This window comes from the organism of the source record quoted next, assembly GCF_019968985.1.
Source record: "MAG: Porospora cf. gigantea B chromosome Unknown PgB_NODE_489_length_16729_cov_122.415, whole genome shotgun sequence".
Taxonomy (NCBI): Eukaryota; Apicomplexa; class Conoidasida; order Eugregarinorida; family Porosporidae; genus Porospora; species Porospora cf. gigantea B.
The window spans coordinates 1-16,729 of NW_027179053.1; the positions used below are offsets into that span (position 1 = coordinate 1).

At 55.9% G+C, this 16,729-nt stretch overlaps 9 protein-coding genes across 13 annotated transcripts; 5 read left to right on the forward strand and 4 right to left on the reverse strand.

The window, feature by feature from the left end:
- Positions 1 to 14: 14 nt before the first annotated feature.
- On the forward strand, positions 15 to 4,462 carry KVP17_001638 (uncharacterized protein; the record flags this gene model as incomplete). 3 transcript variants are annotated; one of them, XM_068517230.1, is made up of 3 exons in its annotated part: positions 135 to 464; positions 493 to 2,983; positions 3,012 to 4,462. In XM_068517230.1, 3 exons carry the CDS (start codon positions 135 to 137, stop codon positions 4,460 to 4,462), a joined length of 4,272 nt encoding a protein of 1,423 aa, XP_068373748.1. The 3 variants fall into 3 exon arrangements, with proteins under 3 accessions (XP_068373749.1, XP_068373748.1, XP_068373750.1); XM_068517231.1 differs by lacking the exon at positions 3,012 to 4,462 and having other exon boundaries at positions 15 to 464; positions 517 to 2,991; XM_068517232.1 differs by lacking the exons at positions 135 to 464; positions 493 to 2,983 and having other exon boundaries at positions 3,257 to 4,462.
- Positions 4,463 to 4,575: 113 nt separating this feature from the next.
- On the forward strand, positions 4,576 to 5,599 carry KVP17_001641 (uncharacterized protein; the record flags this gene model as incomplete). 2 transcript variants are annotated; one of them, XM_068517236.1, is made up of 2 exons in its annotated part: positions 4,576 to 4,684; positions 4,713 to 5,599. In XM_068517236.1, 2 exons carry the CDS (start codon positions 4,576 to 4,578, stop codon positions 5,597 to 5,599), a joined length of 996 nt encoding a protein of 331 aa, XP_068373754.1. The 2 variants fall into 2 exon arrangements, with proteins under 2 accessions (XP_068373754.1, XP_068373753.1); XM_068517235.1 differs by having other exon boundaries at positions 4,682 to 5,599.
- Positions 5,600 to 5,709: 110 nt separating this feature from the next.
- KVP17_001635 (uncharacterized protein) lies at positions 5,710 to 6,747 on the forward strand (the record flags this gene model as incomplete). The annotated part of the gene is made up of 1 exon (XM_068517226.1): positions 5,710 to 6,747. The coding sequence occupies one exon, from the start codon at positions 5,710 to 5,712 to the stop codon at positions 6,745 to 6,747; it is 1,038 nt and encodes a 345-aa protein (XP_068373744.1).
- Positions 6,748 to 6,961: 214 nt separating this feature from the next.
- Positions 6,962 to 9,151, forward strand: KVP17_001640 (uncharacterized protein; the record flags this gene model as incomplete). Its single annotated transcript, XM_068517234.1, has 1 exon — positions 6,962 to 9,151. One exon carries the CDS (start codon positions 6,962 to 6,964, stop codon positions 9,149 to 9,151), a length of 2,190 nt encoding a protein of 729 aa, XP_068373752.1.
- A 170-nt stretch (positions 9,152 to 9,321) lies between these two features.
- On the reverse strand, positions 9,322 to 10,346 carry KVP17_001636 (uncharacterized protein; the record flags this gene model as incomplete). 2 transcript variants are annotated; one of them, XM_068517228.1, is made up of 3 exons in its annotated part: positions 9,322 to 10,058; positions 10,087 to 10,192; positions 10,221 to 10,346. In XM_068517228.1, the coding sequence occupies 3 exons, from the start codon at positions 10,344 to 10,346 to the stop codon at positions 9,322 to 9,324; spliced, it is 969 nt and encodes a 322-aa protein (XP_068373746.1).
- A 199-nt stretch (positions 10,347 to 10,545) lies between these two features.
- KVP17_001642 (uncharacterized protein) lies at positions 10,546 to 11,049 on the reverse strand (the record flags this gene model as incomplete). Its single annotated transcript, XM_068517237.1, has 1 exon — positions 10,546 to 11,049. The coding sequence occupies one exon, from the start codon at positions 11,047 to 11,049 to the stop codon at positions 10,546 to 10,548; it is 504 nt and encodes a 167-aa protein (XP_068373755.1).
- A 26-nt stretch (positions 11,050 to 11,075) lies between these two features.
- On the forward strand, positions 11,076 to 12,448 carry KVP17_001637 (uncharacterized protein; the record flags this gene model as incomplete). Its single annotated transcript, XM_068517229.1, has 2 exons — positions 11,076 to 11,704; positions 11,734 to 12,448. 2 exons carry the CDS (start codon positions 11,076 to 11,078, stop codon positions 12,446 to 12,448), a joined length of 1,344 nt encoding a protein of 447 aa, XP_068373747.1.
- A 43-nt stretch (positions 12,449 to 12,491) lies between these two features.
- On the reverse strand, positions 12,492 to 15,438 carry KVP17_001639 (uncharacterized protein; the record flags this gene model as incomplete). The annotated part of the gene is made up of 2 exons (XM_068517233.1): positions 12,492 to 13,052; positions 13,081 to 15,438. 2 exons carry the CDS (start codon positions 15,436 to 15,438, stop codon positions 12,492 to 12,494), a joined length of 2,919 nt encoding a protein of 972 aa, XP_068373751.1.
- An 89-nt stretch (positions 15,439 to 15,527) lies between these two features.
- On the reverse strand, positions 15,528 to 16,250 carry KVP17_001634 (uncharacterized protein; the record flags this gene model as incomplete). The annotated part of the gene is made up of 1 exon (XM_068517225.1): positions 15,528 to 16,250. The coding sequence occupies one exon, from the start codon at positions 16,248 to 16,250 to the stop codon at positions 15,528 to 15,530; it is 723 nt and encodes a 240-aa protein (XP_068373743.1).
- Positions 16,251 to 16,729: the final 479 nt, after the last annotated feature.

Below are 16,729 nucleotides of genomic sequence, written 5' to 3' on the forward strand. Positions count from 1 at the left end.
GAAACTACAACAACATGCTTTTCGGCCAGTTCAATCAATTCGGCCGCCCCCCTGCCGAGGGCACCCCGGTGCCCATGCCGACGGCTGCCCAGCAGTTTCAGCCTCTTCCAGCCCAACCACCTGTTAATTTCCCCATGGGTCAATACGGCCACAACCCTATGTACGGGTACGGATTTCCACAACAGCACCCGTCAGCCTATGGCTACATGAGCCAGCCATTTGGATTTGGTCGACCGATGAGGCCTCCCGGGTTCCACGCTGTCACCAAACCCGCAGTCGAATGCTCTCCACTGACTACCGAGGAGCTGCTGTCATTATTCGAGGACACAATTATGCAGGCTCTTGAGGGAAGCAACGACTTGGTTCAACCAGCCATGGCAGCCGAGATCATGCAGGCGCTACCAGTGGATCCGAATTTTATTCTCACCAATGAGAAGGCTATATCAACACGACATCTATTGGAGGTGAGCTAATATTTTTCGACTGACCCAGACGCTCGCCTCTCAGGTGATTCAGGCACAGCTGAAAGAATTCGTGCAGGGAGGAGGTAGCATTCCGCAAATGCCAGAGAAGTTTGCCGACGTATCGAAGCTCTGGGAGGCGGTGAGAACTACCTTTGCCAGTGAGCTGGACCACCTGAGGGTCGAGCAAGGGAACGCCGAGAACCATGGCGTCAAGCAGCTGCTCAGTATGGTATGCAGAACACTACACGCCGCGATCTCCATTTCTCCATTCGGAGGCGGCAAGGCGGCGCGGAAGAGGACTCAGCTTCCCGAAGTGAAGGCCGTGGCCAAACGTAAGGTGGAGGGCGGCACAGTGGAGATCCCGAGAAGCACGACCGCGGAGAAGACATTGCAGGATGCGGTGGTCCCTAATGAGGAGCCAAAGGCGGCGAAGAAGAAGCGGGCGCCCAAGGCGAAAGCCAAAATGAGTCCGCGCAAGTCAACGTCTCCCGACGATAGCGACGTGCCACGAGTCAGGACACGCAGCAGAGGTTCTCCGGGCGAAGAAGGCCAAAAAGCCGCCGGACGCAAGCCGCTGACCACCCAAGAGGCAGCCCACTATGGCGCCCTGCAGCCGTTAATCGTGCCGAACTGCCTGCCGCGGTCATGGGCTGCTGCTGGCGTTGATGAGTGCTCGCTGAGCACGTTATGTGAAGTCTTCGACTTTCTCGCCTTGGCCAGACCCCTTCTCTACGACTCGAAGCTCACCGTTGCTTCGGCGCTGCAGTCACTGGAGACTGACATTTTCGAGTCTGGCGGATTCATCGTGCCCGAGGGAGCCTACCTCTCTTCGGAGCTGGAGTGCATGGTCATGACCAAACACGGCGAGCACGTCGTAGTGGACGTAGCGGACGCGAAGGCATCTAGCTGCGGTCTCATGACCTTTCGACAGTTCGTCGAAATACTGCTGGGCCTGGGTCCTGGAGAGAACCGCTTCGACACTTCAGGGATCCACAAAATTCACTGCTCCCTTATGCGACTACTAATCTTGGACAGACAGGGTAATTCACGCAAACCTAAAGACGAGAGCCCCACCAGCGCGAAGGATTCAGCCCGCAGGAAGAAATCGACGAAAGAGGAGAAACTGGAGGTGAAATCGGAGGCGGACGACCTCGAAGAAAGCGAAAAGGAAGACGGCCCCGTTGACAACAACGCGTACCAACTCGTCTTCCAACGACTTCCGCTGACACCTATGACCTGGACACACTACGTATGCGAGCACTTGATGGCTGTATGTGAAGAGCTGCAGGAGCTGATCAACTCACCCCACAAACTGCGTCGTGGACCAATGACATGGGAAGCGCTTGAAGTCGCAGACAACATCTCCGAGTACAGGCAGTTGGCGGCCGAGGTTGCCGTCGACGAGTACGAGAGGATCCCTTTCCACCGACGAGTCGCTATACTGCAGTTCCTCGTGCGCCAGGTATGCAAGACGCAGTTGTTTCGCTCATATGTGGAGGGCGGTATAGAGCGTACCTGGCAGGTGGAGAAGAATCTTCAAGGTGAGCGCAGAAAGGCTGCCAAGTCTCTCCCCCGTAAGCTCAAGCTGGCGCAGAAGACTATGTGTGAAGCTTTCGATTCCCTCAGTCCGGAGGAGAAGAAGAGCGTGCTGCCGGCTGAGATGCACGCATACAAAAAGCACCAGACGTGTCAAGTCGTCCTCGAAGCTAAGCTGGACGATGTGAAGCACGCCTCAGTCGTGGAGAAGCGCGCCGTGTACCAGGAGACCGCTGAGGAAAAGCGCGCATACGAACTCAAGGTTACGCATTCAGAACGACTCCTGCGTAACCTCATTCTGTTCGCGTGTCCAAGAAAGCTCCCCGCAGGCTACGATCGCCACGGCAACCTCTACTGGATCGTGCGCTCTGTGAATCTTACGCTTCAGGTGGACAAGGCCTTTGTCGGGCCCCTGCGGCTGGCGTGGCGCAACAACGGCAACGTCGAATGCCAATTCGCTCCAGATTATCCCTCTGAGTCCTGGAGCGCACCGCCAGACGTGCAAACGCGGCTGCAGGCTCTGAAGCTGCATCCATCCTTTCCATTCTTCACTGAATTCCTCAGGGAGCTGCCCGCTGGAACCAGTGGGTCGGCCTTCCTCGAAAGCTATTTGAGAGCGTCTCTTTCCCCAGTGGACCTGTACGTACCTGATGAGACCCCCGCGACGCTGCCTCTAGTCCCAGTGTTGGATTCTCCGAAAGAAGAAGTGGCTGTCGATGTCTCTCCCGCGATCGAAGCGGAGGCACCTGCTGCGTGGGAAGGGTATGATGACGATCACCTCCTGACGTTCGACGTGGACCGACCCTCCCTCCTGCCGGCGCCTCCGGCTAAGTGCCTCTCCCTCCACAGCCTTCTGGAGCCCGCGCGCCTTCCTGGCGAGTGGGGGCGTACCTTTCTCTCCCATAGCGCGGCACGGATGTATCCGACGTCTCCGATGGTTCCTGTGCCTCCTGTCTGGGAGGCTTTGCGGGCGCTGTTAGCTTGTGAGTAACTGACGTGCCATTAACCCAGCACCTGATCTTGTGGGCTCCTTCTCGCGCCTGATAGACACTGATGCCGAATCGTCGACACTTGATGCTGCGCCTGAGGCCGACGAGTGGCCGCAGAACATCGCGTTCGTGGACAGGCCCCACATCTCCACTCTGTTGGGACGTCTTTCCAAGGTTGTGCCAGTGGAATCCCGACTGAAGAAAGCTGTGGAGGCCTCTCTCTCGGAGGAGCAGGAGGAAAAGGCTCGCCGTCGACTACAGCTGGAGATGCGCGAGCCGACTTCGTCGGTTCTGGAGCCTCCTGTTGACGGGGTGCCTGAAGGCCTCTTCTCGCTCGACAGCCCCTTTCACAACAGTTTCTCAGTGCAGACGTGCATTTCGAAGAGCTGGACGTTCGCTCGCACTGGCTGGGGCTATGGTATGTTGATGCTGAATCTTGAGCGTTATCTGCCTACGCCCGACGCCAGCCTCCTGATGGACCTCCTGCAGCGTGTGGTCTTCGGCACGCCGCCGCAGTTCGTCTCGCCCTCCTTCGATCGGATGCGTTGGGACATGCTGTTGCTCGCTTTGCTGTCACCCAAGAAATCTGAGTTCGAGTCCATGTGGGTCTCCATATTTCCGAAGTGGTTGGCATGTTTGTTGGCCACTTCCACGCTTCGGACCTACATGAGCGTTGCTGAGCATGACATACCTGCCGACGACACGGCGCCGCAGCGTATGGAGCTTGAACATATCGGTCTAAATGCGCCCAACGAGCACCATGTGACACCGGCGTTCTATCGCGAGAACCGCTCCGAAAGGCTGAAGAGAACTTCAGTCGTGTTCCGTGTGGCAAAGAAGGCTTCCACGGACATCACGGATCCTCAGGTGGCTCCAGATCCAATTGGTCTGCGATATCTAGGGCTGGATACCTTGGATATGCCTCCCATCTGGAGTGCCCCTCCTAAAGCTGAGGAACCTCTCAAATCAGTAAAAGCGCTTCGCAATGCGCAGCTTCGCAGCCATCCTGGCCTGGTAGAGCTGCTGATGACGCTCTTGGTGTATGTGGACACGAATCACGCCACAGACGCGCTTCAGTTGACCCTCAGCGAACATCTGCCGGAAGAGAACACCAAGGCACTTGAGGCTCTAGGCGCCGTCCTGGGCGAACCCGTTGATCATGTTTCGGCCAGCACCTCACGAGTGTTGACTGACGTGAGCACTCGCGCGGAGTTTACGGAAAGAGTGGGAGCGCTGTACGACGACTGCACTGACATACTGCAAAACGAGGACGGAACCGAGAAACGCAAACGCGGCCGCCGAAAAGCCGTGGTCGGAGCGGTGAAGGTCTTCCGCGGCGTCCCAGCTGACGGAGGCGTGCGCCAATGGTTCATTGTTCCTGGAGCGGAGGAGTTTGACACTATTATCGCCGCGGGACAGTTGGCGGTGTACGTGTACCAAGTCGACAACGCCGTGGTGTTTGGAGCCAAGTGATGCACAAAATCTGTGAAACCCCACACTATGTGGAATTACCCCCATGTGATGAACCCCACACTTTGTACACGAAACCGTTTATCCTTAATCGCGATCCCAACAAAATATTTCTTATGGGGGACAGCACCAACAATGCCGTCAAGAAATTGCAGTATCACAGGACCAAAATGTGTCCTTGGTTTGACGCAAAGCGATGCTTTATGGGCGATCGGTGCAATTATGGTGAGTCTAAGGCGGGGTTGTTACGCAGCCCATTCTATTGAGGAGCTGCGGCCCAAGCCTGATCTAAGCAAGACGAGATTGTGCGTTAAGGCTCTAACCGGAGAGGTTTGTCACGACTCGGAATGTCGATACGCTCATGAGTTCCATGAGCTTCAAGCGACAGATGCCTTCTTTAAGACGAAACTCTGTAAATTTTGGCAGACGGGATTTTGTCCATCCGGAGTTGCGTGCCGACATGCTCACGGCGAAGAGGAACTACGCGGTGTTGACAAGTCTAGCATGGGATCTACTACGCCCAGCCCCTTATCCACTCCTAGGACACCGCACACGCCTTCAAGGCGTGTGGACGACGGGGTCCTACGCCCTCCTAAATTATGCGAGGTGCCACAACTAAGTCCGGCGCAGGAGGGCTACTATCAGTTACCTGCGTATCACGCACGCTGCTTTGTTGTCGGTCTCATTCGTGTAGGCACCAGTTTCGAGGAATTGTGTAATCCCCGAGCTGTGTGGTCTGCGTCTTTCCACCACCTTGTGCAAGTCTTAGCGCTGAAAGACATCTTCAAGGAGTACGAAAGCGTGGAAGCGATTGGATACGAGAACAGTATTTTGCGCACTCTGATGCGGTACGAGCAGATCAACCTGCTCGAAAGAATCCCGACCATGCAGCTCCCTCATCCGACATTGACTCAGATCGCAAAAAGTCCCGATTCGGACATCGTAAAGTGGTTGATCGTCGCTCGCATTTTATCCGAGTTGGCCGGTTACGGCACGAAATTCGACCATCGCACTCTGTCCGTTATTTGTTCGTACATCTTGAAGAAGGGGGGGTGCTCCGATGTGGAACTGCCAGTGGATCTTGTCCCGCCAGAGACTACGTTGCTCATGGATAGTCTTCTGGGGAGTCGCCTCAACTAGATCTGGCGTCTTATTTTTGTTGAGTGTTTCTTTCGTCGTTTTTCTCTGCAAAATTTATCGAACTGTGGATTCTGTGTGGATTCTTTCGATTCGAAACCGCACACGTGTGCATGTGGCCCTGGATAGCGCTTCTGGTCCTAGCGTGTGGGAAAACTGGCGTGACGCGAGGCACGTGGTACAGACGGCATTTCGACGGCCCGAAAACGGCGCTGGGGCGCCGGTTCCCCATCACAGACTTAGCTAGGGTCTGCTCCGTTCACGGCTGCGGCCGCGTGCTCCACCGGGAAACGGGGCAGAAGTTCTTCGGCCGCGACGGGTTTATGATGCAGTGCATGGAGTGCACTCTTTCATCAGTGAGCTTCAACGACGCAGCTGCCAGAATCGCTCGGGCTTACCAGCCCACCCACACCCTGCTGTCCGTGACATACGGCAAGCTACCCACGCAAGTGTTGCGTAAGGCCGCGTACCACTACATCACCCTCAATGATTGGACGCCGGAAGAACTTGACTTGGCACAATGTGCCGTGGAGGCCGTAACCAAGGAGGTGGAGGTGCTGGTGGTATACACGCTGGCATCCGAGGCCGAAGCGCTGCATCCAAAATTTAAGCCACTCATTAGCTTTCCCCAAGCTAGGAGCGGCTCGCGGAGAGGCGGGCGCGAACTGAACGACAAGTGGAGTATGCACGCTAGCGAGGCCACCATTGCAGTGGCCTACAAGAAGGTGCATCTGGGGGACCAACTACGCGTGGAGCAGCTACCAGTGGCGGGGCTTTTCTGTGACGCCTCCAAGTGCTCTACTGAAGGCATGATAGCCCTAGCTCACGTGTACTGCCAGACAGCATCAGAAGCCGAGGTTCGAGCTGACCTTGACGTGGGCGAGATCGCTTTGGACCTGGACGACAAGCCAACGGTCGTTGAGCAACCGCGACGGCCAGCTCGCGCGACGTCTGAGAGGGCGATTTCGGCACCGAGCCGGTCCTCCGCGTGGGAAAGGCCTCCCAGGTCGGAGGCGCTGTCGGTAGCCGAGCCCGTCGCCGCTCCCCCAGCAAGGACGACATTTTGGGAACGAAACCAGACCATCCTCCTAGTCTCCGCCACGACCAGTGCAGCTGTGATGGGGTTGGCTTTGCTATGGTGTTTACTGTAGCTCACAACAGACGTTCACCACGATGCTCACAATCTCCGCCACAATCAACGTTGCTGAGTCAAAGACGCTCGGCACTCTCACTCGCCACGGTCTTCAACTTGAATTTGAACTCCTCGGTACCCTCGTCCTCCATGTGGCCTATGCGTGGGAACATCTCAATATTGACCATAAACTCATGTGTCAGTTGAGAAAACCTTAATTTCACTATCAAGCTATGTCAGTCCTCGGAATCGATATCGGCACCAGTGGCGCCGTAATGGCTACCATTCAGCGAGGCGCCATAGCTGTCGTCCGCAATGCGGTCTCGGAACGCATCACCCCCACCCTCGTCGCCTACACGCAGAACGAGCGACTCATGGGCGACCACGCTCTAGCTACGCTCAAGTCGAACTCCGGAAACACCTGCCGGAATTTCAAGTCGCTTCTGGGGGCCTCATCAGAGGAGCCCAGGCTGGCCGAGGAGGCCAAGTATGCGCTGGCGCCTCTGGGAGTGGACGGCTACGGGTTCGTGGGATATAACTGCCAGAATGGCTCCACTGCTAACGCCACCCAAGTGACCGCGGCGTTCCTCACAAGTCTTAAGGGTATCGCGGAGACTAGTCTTTCGCAGCGAGTGACCGACTGCGTCATCGCAGTTCCCAGCTGGTACGAAGACGCCAACCGCCGAGCTATGGAGGTTGCCGCCCAGCTTGCAGGCATCAAGTGCCTTCGCGTCATGAACGAGCACGCCGCGATTGCGCTGGACTACGGTATTTTCCGCGCCAAGACCTTCAGCGATACGGAACCTACTGTAACGGCGTTTGTGTCCGTAGGCCATGGCCAGACCGTCGTTTTTGTCGCAGAGTTTCTGGCGAGTAAACTGAAGGTGCTCTCCGTTACGTCTAATCCTCGTTTGGGCGGCCGCGCCATGGACAGCCGTATCGTGCAGTACATGGTCGACGGGTTCAAGCAGACCACGAAACTTGACCCTTCTGGCAACGCCAAGGCCATGCTGAAGCTAGAGGAATGCGCCACCAAAATTAAGAAGCTGCTCTCAGCGAACTCTGAGGTACCGTACGGAGTGGATTACCTCTACGAGGATGAGGACTTACAGGGCGTCATGTCCCGGGATACATTTGAAGCCCTGTGCCAAGAGCTGAAGATTGAACTGGAGCAGCAGATCCGTCACACTGTGGAGCAAGCGGGCGTAGCTCCTTCATCCGTGGAAGTTATGGGAGGCTGCACTAGGATTCCCTGGGTCTTTAGAACTATCGGAGAGACTTTCGGCTTCGAACCTATGCGTACACTTTCGTCCGATGAGACCGTCGCTCGTGGATGCGCACTGCAAGCGGCCATGCTGAGCCCTAACTACAAGGTCCGAGACTTCGGAGTAGGCGACGTGTGTCAAACAGATATCTTGGCTGCGTTCGGAGCGGACGACGGCAATTCAGAACAGCACGTGCTCTTCAAGCGTGGCGACCTGCTCTTCACGCCCAAGGCGGTCACCTGCTACCGTAAGGGACCCTTCCAGATCCAGCTGGCCTACAGCGAATCCCGCTTGCCAGGAGGCATGCGAAAGGACATCGGCACGTGGACGGTGAACCTGGCTCCTCACGAGTCTAACCAAAAGCTCAAGGTGTATTTGAAGCTCTCTGCCAATGACACCGTTGACGTTACCAGCGTGTCGCACATCGTTGATCGCGTCGAGGAGGTCGAGGAGAAAGAACTGATACCAGAACCTACCTCCCCCGAGGCAGAGCCGACGGAAGAAGTTTCTGCCGCCGAAGCGACTCCCAAGGAGCCTCAGTACCGCATCGTCAAGAAGGCTGTGACTAAGACGGACCGTCGCGCCGTCCCCTTCACGTGCTACCTCGGCCCCGCCGTGGCCACCCCCGAGCAGATCGACGTCTTCACGAAGACCGAATTGGCGCTGCGCAGTGCCGACGAACTGGCTGTTAAGACGCGTGGAATGCTCAATTGCCTGGAAGAGACCATTCTTGGCATGCGTTTCGACATTCATGACCGCCTGAAGCAATTTTTCGCAGACAACGAAAGGGCGGTCATCGACCAGGCGGTGAACAAGACGGAGGAGTGGGTTTGGGATAACATGGACGCTCCCTTGGCGGAGCTAGAGACCAAGCTCGAGGAGTTGCGTACGGTGGCTGACTGCGGCTACAGCCGCCACCGGGCCGAGCTTGAGAGGATTCGTCAGGAAGAGGAGGAGAGACGACTGGCTGAGGAGAAACGTCATCAGGAGGAACAGGAGGCCCTCAAACTCGCAGAGCAGGAGGCTCGCCAAGCGGCCGAAGAGGCTCTGAGAAAAGCACAGGAGGAGATGAAAGCCAAAGAGGAAACTGAAGCTGAGTCCGAAAAGAAGGCCAAGCAAGAAGAGGGTAGCGAGAATACCGCTGCTACCAATGAATAGATCAGCTCATTGTTACGCTTCCTGACGGCCACATCTGCAATTGATTTTTCTAACATTTACGGAACTGGTCAACAACGATTTAGGTTTTTCTACTCGCTCTGCAGTTGGGTCCTTTGCACCGTTGAAGTAATCAATTAAACACAATATTTTTTGGGTCGCGTAAACGCACTTCACTGCGCCCATTCAACCTCATAACCTTGTAAAAGATGCGCATTCCTTTCCACTGCATCCCCAAAAAGAGTTGACGAGTTGGGAACCGCGACTTGCTGCCTGTCCGTGTCCTCACGGGGCCACATGGAATTAATGACCACAAGCGAAGGGGTAATCTCGGTGGCCAGCCAGAAAAGGATCAGCCACAGCAGCTGGTTCGACATCGGCCAGATGTGCTGCTCCGTTACGGCCCGGTAGCACATCCCAAAGCAGAGAAAGCTGCCAACGAGAAGGCACAGCGGCACCAGAAGCGACATGCTGATGACGCGCTTCACCACTCGAGAGCGCTTCTTGTACTGTTCCCACTCGATAGCTGGCTCAGCCTCGGTGTGTGGAGGGAACTTTCTCACGACCTTGATGCCGTAGACGAAGATGAGCACCGTAGGCAGAAGCAGAAACAAGCCCAGAAGGGCGTTGTACACAACGAGATACTCGGCGGCGGCTTGCAACCACAGCGCGACTCCGAAGAGGGAAATAAGCAGCGTCCACGCGGTTGCATTGATGACGAGAACGGCTCCTAGAGGCACGGATGAGCTCGACAAGTTTGCTCCGTTGTAGATCTGCGTCCAGAAGAGCACGATAAGCGAGAAGCTCGTCAGGAATACAAGCGAGGGCAGGTTGAGCAACCCCTCAATGATCCAGAATTCCGCGTAGTGAGACGACAGAAAAATACAGGCAAACGCGCTAGCCGCCCTCGCTGTGTGAAGACTGGGGTTTACCCTCACATGCGTTCCCAACGAAGAGCGCTAGGATGACGCTGCTCCGGGACCGGGCCCCAGCCAATGCTGTACGTGCACGACCTCTTCTCCAGGTGTCCACGAAGATGGCGAGCTGTATGGGCGCCCCAGCTATGACTAACCTGCGGCGTGAGCAGACCAGCTATCAGCAAATTGAGACAGCCGAAGCCCCCAAGAATGAGACTAATGGACGGAGGCAGCGCGTACGCGTCGCGCACCCAGGAGGCGGCGTCCTGCGACTCAGCCATCGTGGAATCAATGGTTTTGAGGTTATTCTAATTCGACATATGGACATCTCTGTGTCAGGATTCGTAATTCTGCACAAAATCGTGACTGCGTTCCTGTACGTGGCCTTCGCTGCACTGGTGAGTCACGCCCGCATTGACGACGCAGCTGGTGAACATTGTTGTTTACGCCATTGTTATCTTGGCGGCAGTCCTTTTCAACTCACGGAAGGCGACCGGCCGAGTCTGACCACCATCCGAATCTTGTGAGCGCTTGTTGGATAGCTGTGGGCTGGATGGTCTTTTTGTGCGTTTTCTTTGTTGCTTGTTGTGCCTCGTCCGCAATCCACATCACGAATAGCACCGCAGCGCGGTTAACGAACCGGCGTGCATCCGGGGAGACTCGACCCTCAACGCAGGTTGAAATAATCTTGTCGATAGTGGCTGTGGGAAACTGGAACCGCCTGCAACCTTGGAGGTGCTGAACTTCTTCAGGAGTATGAGCCTTCCGAGGTCTGATAGAACTCTTCTCGAGTATAGTGGACTTCTGCGAGGGATCTGGAAGATCTGGGACCTCGCCAGATACCTCGTCCAAGAACGACCTGTCGTCTGGTGAGATGGAACTACTCTTTTTGAGTGTAGTGGCCTCAGGAGACTTCTCCGAGACATTTGAAACCTCATCAGTCGCCTCTTCAGAGAACAAGTCGTCCTGTGAAAACAGACTCATAGTGATTCAATTGCGGCAATTTCGACATGGAAGAGGGGTTCGTGCTACCGCTGTCAGCTACCTCCCATCCGAGGAAGAAGACGGTCAACATGCGCAACCAGAACGCCAGGGAGCAGCTGGGCGTCTGGTGCCGCACGATAAATCTGGGCGACACACCGTTGGCTGTGAGCCAACTCCTTCCAGAGCTGCGCAAGAACCGAATCGGTCTGGATTCGAACATCATCAAGGAGATTGCTATGGGACGCAACGACTCCATGAAGATTACAAGGGGCGATCTTGTAGATGGGTGGATGGAGCACCTAACGCGTGAATCGGACAAATTGGATGACATGGAAGCGGACGTGATTAGATTGAATCGTGTGATTGAGCACGCTGAGACGAACCTGAAGAAAGCTGAGGCAGCCGAGTCAGGACCAGAGGACCACTTCGGACCTGGGAGCAGGCTGCTCGTCCAGCTGCTTACCCTGACTGACTTCGTAGGCAACGCCGACGTCACGTACAGAGTGAACATGGAGTGTGCCGACCAAGTGGCCTCCTCGAAGCCTCGACATTGCGAAGATACGAGTGTGTTATGGAACGAGATGTTCGCCTTTCAGATCCCTTCCAGGGACCAGGAGTTCGAGGCAACGGTGCACAAGATATCCGACGACGGAAGGTAAGCCCTCAGGGAGCTGAAACACGCAGGGAGGTGGAATGCGGCCGGATACGACTCCTGCTAGAGGACCTTTTCGACCAGCAAAAGCACACACTGCGGGTCCCCCTTGACGATGCCGCCTCATCCGGCGTGCTCTCACTGGCGGCCCAGTGGCTCTACTCCAAGAAGAAGCTGTTCTCCAAACACCGAGATGAGCACGTCTACCTCCGAGAACAGCGACTGAAGGAAGTCACCTTTCAGAGAACGCTCGTCGGACAACTCACGGCTCCCTTCTCATTCAGTCAAGGCGCGGGCGTGAAGGGTCTCGTTAAGGAACTTTGGTCTGGACACCTAGCAGCCAAGACAATCGACACCGCAATGGACCATTTGAAGCTGACCAACTACCAGAAGGCGTCCCACGTATTCGTTATCATCTCTTTGGCCCTGCTCAGCATTGCATCCTACGCCCGCTCCCTGTTTTTGGAGCTGGTTGTTCTATTATTCGCCTTCTGGTGCAACTCGGACCCACGTCGATGGAATGTCACCCGGTACACCCAGATGCTTGCCCTGCTCGCTGTCGCTACAGTTATCGATGTCGTGTGGTTGTCAGTTTTCTTGCAGGCTTGGGCAGACACGCATTCCGAGGCTGACCTCCAAAATGTAACGAAGATATTCTCCCTGTTCAACTTCTTTTGGCGATTGATCCTGATGCTCTTCTTCTGGAAGTGCCGACGCGATCTGAAGAGCAAGCAGCAACTGCCTTAGAGTTGCAAGCGCACTGAAGTAACATCACGGGACTGAAGTAACATCACGGGACTGAAGTAACATCACGGGACTTAGCACGATTGACTCGCTTGATGAAACTTTGAGTAAGCCAGCACGATATGTACTCAGTGTAGAAGTCCCACCACACAATCTCCCCTACGGAAGCAGTCACCTCGGCTCCGGAACGGAAGAGAGTTGCGAGTGACTTTACACGTCCTTTTCTGTCCCCTTCTAGAAGCGGTTGCATTGCCAGCTCAGGGATGAACCGCTGATCAGTCATTAGGTCTCGCGCCTCGATAACGGCTGCCTTCAGATTGACTGCCTCTCGCATCGAGTCGACAAGTACGTGCACCACGACGGTGAGGCCCGGCTTCCGGTATTCATCTGCTTTGGGAGAGGCGTACATAGCGGCGTCCAGTTGAGAGTCCTCGTCTCGTTTCGCGATTTCGTCAGCCAGAAGGCGAGCAGTCTTCCCCTGCAGCCCCTTCAACAACGGAGCCTCGCCGTACTGCAGTAGAAAAACCTTCCCGTCGGTGTTGGATGCCAGTGACGATCCCTCAGGGTTGGATCCGTGCTTCCACAGAGGATTGCCATGACGCAAGTGCTATGTGAACAAGACGGATAACCCTCACCGTGTACATGTCTCGCGCTTTGTCGGCGTCCGCTCTCAAGGCCTCTCCCATCGTGCGGAGTCCAGAAAAGGGGCAGATTCCCTCTTCTTTCCGGCTGCTCACATCGCCGTTCAACCACACCACAGGTTCGTCTTTGCCCCTTTTTGCTGACAGGTAGCTCATTTTGCCCTTCTTAACCCGGTTACGACTCCGTGGTAGAGGCGTCTCTTCGAGTGCGTTGCGGCGTACCACCGTTCGTAGGAAGCATTTGGGCGTCCAGGCGAAGGATAGGCCTCTCATAGCGTGAGCAGTGGTCACGGTGAGCCTGTCGGTCACTTTGGAGTCCTTCCAGGACTCCATACTGTCCTGGGAAGCCTCCTCCTGCGGAGCAAAAACCCCATCGAACGTTTCTGGTGCGAGGTAGAGTCGTCGTGGAGTCGGCCCGAGGCACCGTTCACACGGAGTCGGTGGGTTCCCAGTGCCGCCCATGGCAGGACAACAGCACCCTCCGCCCAAGTTTCCTGCCGAGTCTACGGCGAAGTCCAACGAGCTGGGAACGTGGCGCGTCACCGCTAGACGGTTGCGTGACTGACGGGCCTCGGGGCAGAGAGCGAATGGGCGTACTAAAAATGCTTGAAGCTCGTCTTCCGTCACGTCAGACCGTACACCAGCGATGCGAACGCACACCATCCCTGGGGGCTTAACCCGCCCCGCGGATCGGGATGGCTTCTCTGATGAGTGCCGAACGAGTGTATGAGTGGGTGCTGGCATGGGGGACGAGTCCAAGGCGCAGAAGATCATATTTGGCGACATAACCAGTCGGTGAAGTCTTGGATCCATTCGCGCCAGCACGTGATGGTGGAACCATCGATAGGCGGCCAGAATGAGGTCTTCCGACACGAAATCAGTATTCTGCTTCTTCAGGTCGGTCACGAAGTCCTGGACTCGGCCCACATAAGAGTCCGGCTTAGCCTTGTAATCCAGGAGCTCCGACCGGCAGCGTCCGTCACCCACGTCGAAGGAAGGGTCGAGCTGGCAAATGTTCAGCACTTCGAACTTGGGGTTTCGGACGTTGGCCTGCCGAGCATCGCCGACTGCGCGATCCAGGTAGCGCATACAACACGGACAGAGTGGCAGTCGATTGAGTGATTTGCTGTTGGGCAGGATACCATCAATCACCGACGTTTTTGTGCTAAGACGGAGTACTCCTTCCTTGGAGCATCCGTGGTCGCACCAGTCCTTATGTGTATAGGGCCCAGCGTTGCGCACTACATTGCGAAGGTAGCTGATGACGTGTCGGTGTTTCGTGGCTTGCAGAGGATTGCGGAGGCAGTCCTCAACGTTTTCTAGATTGTGCCAGATTCGATCGTGCAGGTTTCGGAGGCCGGCATCGGATCTGGCAACTGGCTGCTTCAGCGCCTTAAGGAGGTTGGATACTAGCAGGCAGGGGTAACAGTCCCGCCTCAGTACCACTGAGACTGAGAAGCTCTTGGCAGAGTCCTTTTCGATCCAGAAGGGAACGAGCAAGCTCCTCATTTTACGATGAACAAGCGAATTGCACGGCTGCATGACGTTCCACTGCTCGTCAGGCGACACGGTCTCGGAGTTGGTGCCCAGCAGCAGCTGGAAGATCTCGTCGCCCTCCACAGTCCACACTGCTGGGTCGGCCAGGAACTTCATAAGATACTCCACGTGAGACGGCGCATCAGGACCCAGATCGGCACAGAAGACATTGCTCCGCCGGATAGACTTTAGGAGAAGGCTCTTGTGAGAAACAAATCCCTCGTCTACTTCCGAGGTTGGCGAGTAGTCGTCGGGAAGACAGGCGTACTTCTTGTGAACCCCCCAGTTGAAGGGCACATTGCCGCCTCGGCGCCGAGCCGATCTCAGTGCCCTACCTGTCCGGAAGCCGCTTCGGAAGGCCGTTATGATCCATTCGTGCATCAGTTGCCAGTTATTGAGGGTGGGCTGCCGTACAAGTGCAGGTCGCGCACTGGAATAGGGGTACCAAGGCGACCGGCCATACACGGCTGTGTCCAGGTGAGTGCCGCAGGGCGACGCGGACCCTTGTAATGAAACGGAGTCGCATGTCACCAGCGGCAGCGAGACGTCGGGTCGGTCATACACGACCGCGCTGTAGTACGGTTGCAACCCCTTCGACTGCGGTCGAGGCAACGTGTCCCGCCTCTTCGAAGCGGGTTGTTGAGTCACTCCATCGCATCGGTCAGATCGGCTCTGTGTGGCGCATCGTTCGATCTGCTGAGAGGCCGTCGGTTCTTCCGGCTCCATTGGTCGTAGCACATAGTCCGAAATTGTCTGGAACAAGTCTCTGAGGCTGTGTTCCGTGACGCGGATCTCGCGGTCACCAATGTCCCGCATAAACCTATATAAGTATTTTTTACAGGACGTCAATGGGTAGCTGAGTCTACAGCGTTGGTTCTTGCGGGATCCGAAGGGAGGGGTATTTCTCAGAAGGTATCAATGGACTCTATCAGACATCGCGCCATGGTTCCTATGGGAGCCAAGTCCTCGGGGAGTGAGTCGCGAGGGAACCACCGCGCCACTGTAAGTTCCTGAGTGTCTATCAGCAGCTGGTCTGGATCCTTCACACTTGCAGTAAAACCGAGCATCAGGTTGCTTGGAAAAGGCCACGGCTGACTGCCAATGTATTTCAGTCCAGTTATCTCCAGGTTGGTCTCCTCCTTCACCTCTCGAGCCACACAGGCTTCGACGGTTTCCCCGACCTCAATAAATCCTGCCACACAAGTCCACAGAGGTTTCTTATGTCTGACGTGTTGCGCTAATAACACGCGACCTCTGTCAGTCAACGCTACGATCACGCAGGGGCTTATTCGAGGCCACGTGGTTTTCGTGCAGAGCTCGCAGAAGACCGACCTCTCCGAGGCCTGAGTTGCAGAGCCGCAGACGCCACAGAAGGCATGTGTCCGAAAGAAGTCGTCCAGCTGCAGAACTTGTGAAACCAGTGCGAACTCTTCCTCGCTGCCCAACAGCTCCCTAGCCGAGGCGAAGCCCATATCTTGACTTAAGTCCAGCTTCCAGAGCACATCCAAACCTCGGTGCTGACCCAGGGGTCGGAACTGTCCTTGCAGTTCGGATACCACCCGCACAGGCAGCTTACCCCCCTCTAGCCACACGGAGCCTCGTGATACGCACACAAGGATTGCGCTCATCAGCGAATTTAACTTTATCTGCACATGGGGAATCGCACGTCGTATTTCGACCTGGCAGACGGCATGCGCGGCTTTGTTGATGAACCTGGGCTCACTGAGCCACGAAAGGCCATTAGAAAGCTACCAGCTCCTAGCAGTGCAATGGCGGATTCTACAGCGACTGCGAGGGTGCCTGCTCGTCTCGTCGGAAACAGGAACCCAGTAAGGACATGGCTGCGGTTTCACTCAGTACCTGATGAAGGTTGACGTCGTAGACCACATCACTCCTCTGCGCGTCCAACGCCTAGAAAAGGTAAAGAACAAGAACGAGCTCACCAAGACCGTCGATTTGGAGGCTCTTTTGCGAGATTTCGGATTACAACGCGATGAACTACCTATAGGTTCAGGTGCGACGAGCTCGACGTTATCTGAGAGCTCATTCGAGGACGACAGGTGGGTTTATTCGTTGGCGCATAGCACCTTCAAAAAATGGAATCTGA